At 43.9% G+C, this 2,813-nt stretch overlaps 1 protein-coding gene across 1 annotated transcript; it reads left to right on the plus strand.

Moving 5' to 3' along the window:
• The first annotated feature begins 1,287 nt into the window (after window positions 1-1,287).
• On the plus strand, window positions 1,288-2,004 carry LOC104896844 (uncharacterized). The gene has a single exon (XM_048646897.2). It carries the CDS (start codon window positions 1,288-1,290, stop codon window positions 2,002-2,004), a length of 717 nt encoding a protein of 238 aa, XP_048502854.2.
• Window positions 2,005-2,813: the final 809 nt, after the last annotated feature.

Genomic DNA, 2,813 nt, shown 5'->3' on the forward strand with positions numbered 1-2,813 from the left:
CTACTGCAGTTCGTCTCTCTGGGGGGAGTAGGGGCCCTGTCATCCAAGTGAATCTTGATCGTCTAGTGACAGCTGGTCATCTGGAAACTGTCTTAAATGATTTCCAAGCTAGGATGGTCGCTGTCATGAAGGAGCAAATCAAAAGTAATATGCTATTTTTTTAGGTTAATCCAGGTCAGGCTGCTGTGGTGCCGCCTAGGGGGAAGTCCCAAGAAGGTCATCCAGGAACAAGCCGACCCCCTCGGCAGGAAATGACAAAGCAACTGTCTAAAGGAAAGCAGCCAGCTGTCAGTGAACCAAGGAGGAAGATGGACTGGAAGTTGGTGGTCCGTCCAGGAGATAACATTCCTCCTAGTGGTCACAAGATGGAGACGGATGCTAGGGAGTACTTGGAAGCCAAGAGGGCAGCTGCTCTTCAGTGTTCGGCCTCCGGGTCTACTCCCTACATGAAGGATCCCCCGCTAAGGGTTCCGTCCAGAACAGAAGGAAGAAGTCAAAGACCTTTGGTTGTTCAGCCAAGGCAAGAAAAAACTGTTTTACAACCAATGGTGTATAGGCGTCAAGCGTTAGCCAACACATCTCAAACCCAATACTGAAAGAATATCGCCGGGAGCACATACCCACTGAGGGACATGCCGGGGCACTAAAGATTAACTGGCCGACTTCCTTTTCGGCCAGAATCATGTAGTCCCCCCATTTCCAAAGGTTAAGCTTCCGACAATAGAGCCTTTCGACGGCACTACAGATCCAGATGATCATTTGTCAGCATACAAGCATCAAATGTATGATCAGGCAGTTGATGATGCTACATGGTGCAAGAACTTTCCAGCTACGCTGAAAGGGGTAGCTCAAAAATGGTTTAACAATCTCCTACCTAAGTTGGTGAATAATTTCACTGAGCTTTGTATCTTGTTTACAAGCCATTTTGTAGCCAATCGGCAGGAGCAAAAGACCAGCATGCATCTGGGCAAGGTCGTCCAAGGACCGAAGGAAGCTCTAAGAAGCTATGTGAAGAGATTTAACCTGGAGGCATTGCAGATCCAGGATCTGAATGCGGGAGTGGCTTTTGACGCCTTCATAAGAGGTCTGGGACCAGGAAGTTTTAAGTTCGAGTTGGTAAAGAAGAAGATATCCACCTTAACTGAGGCCCTTTAGGAGGCCGAGGCATTTATCCATGCAACGAATGTTTGTGCTGAAGCAAAACATTCGGAGACAAAGAATATTGAAGAAATCATTCAGCCGAAGAAGAACATTCCCAAAAAAGCTGAAACTTGGGCGGTGACTTCAATGACAACTTCATCCAAACGAAGCAAAAGAACTGAGCCAACAACATCAGCTGAGCCTATAGAGTTCAATAAGGATCAGTATTCCATTATCATGGAGATCAAAGATCAATACGAACTGAAGGCGCCAGCAGAAATGAAGACGCCCTACAGAAACAGAGAGAAAAGCAAGTACTGCCATTTCCACAAAGATTGTGGTCACGAGACGAACGAATGTAAGCATCTGAAAAGAGCTTTAGAAGACTTAGCTCACAAGGGTAAGATGAATTCTTATCTACCTCAAGCAAGTAGAAAGTTCCAGAAGAAAGATAATCGTCAAGGCAGAAGAAAGGATGATGAAAGCACTGACGAAGATGTAGTGCTAGTGATATCTGGGGGATTCGCAGCAGGGGGTCCTACTAATCGCGGCCACAAAAACTATCTACGGGAACTCAGTCAGGTAATGCTGACCAATCAGGCAGAATCTGACCCTTTCCCTGAAATTGTGGTTAGCGAACTGGATCGCGGGAAGATAAGAACACCCCATGACAACCCATTGGTGGTAGAGATGAAAATAGCAAATCTCAGGGTAAGACGGATCTTCATTAGTGTGGATTATCTGGCAAGATTGAAGTTTGATGAGAATAATCTGGTTCCAGTCAACCATCCCATTATTGGATTCGGAGGAGGGATTACCCGTCAGGGTAGGGGACAAGGAAGCCTCATGGACGCTCTTTGTTAAGTTCTTGGTGGTACGAGATTTGACAGCTTATAATGTCATTCTCGGACGACCCACCTTGAACCACATCAACACTACAAAAAAAACTACATATAGAGGCAATCCAAAATTGCATCTAAGTATATATTTGTAGCCTCTAATGGTGTTTAGAAACAATTTTTTGGTTGCCTCTAATTAGTCCGTCGCTAATTATAGGTTGCCCCTAATGCCACGTTTTAGAGGCAGACAAGTTATGGTGCTGCTAAAGACTCTTATGTTTAGAGACAACCATATGCCTGTCGCTAATTAAATTATAGGTTGCCCCTAATGCCACGTTTTAGAGGCAGACAAATTATGGTATCTGCTAAAGACTCTTAAGTTTAGAGGCAAACATATGACTGTCGCTAATTATAGGTTGCCCCTAATGCGTCAGTTAGAGGCAGACAAGTTATGGTGCGGCTAAAGACTGATATGTTTTAGAGGCAACCATTGTCTGTCGCTAATAATAGGTTGCCCCTAATGCCACCTTTTGAGGCACACAAGTTACATTCTGCTAAAGCCTCTTACGTTTAGAGGCAACCATATGTCTGTCGCTAATTATAGGTTGCCCCTAATGCCACCTTTTTGGGGCACACAAGTTATATTGCTGATAAGACCACTTATATTTAGAGGCACCATAAATCCATCTCTAATTATATGTTGCCTCTAATGCAACCATAAGTTAGTCGCTAAAGGATGTTTTTAGGTGCAACTTTTGACATTTTTATTAAAACTATTAGGGGCAACTACACTTTTACAGTTTAAGATTTATGAATTAATACATATATATGCTA

Source organism: Beta vulgaris, chromosome 6 (assembly GCF_026745355.1).
Source record: "Beta vulgaris subsp. vulgaris cultivar EL10 chromosome 6, EL10.2, whole genome shotgun sequence".
NCBI classification, from domain to species: Eukaryota; Viridiplantae; Streptophyta; class Magnoliopsida; order Caryophyllales; family Amaranthaceae; genus Beta; species Beta vulgaris.

Excerpts from the sequence above, each read along its gene's own strand:
- LOC104896844 (XM_048646897.2), top strand. The coding sequence starts at position 1,288 with ATGACAACTTCATCCAAACGAAGCAAAAGAACTGAGCCAACAACATCA.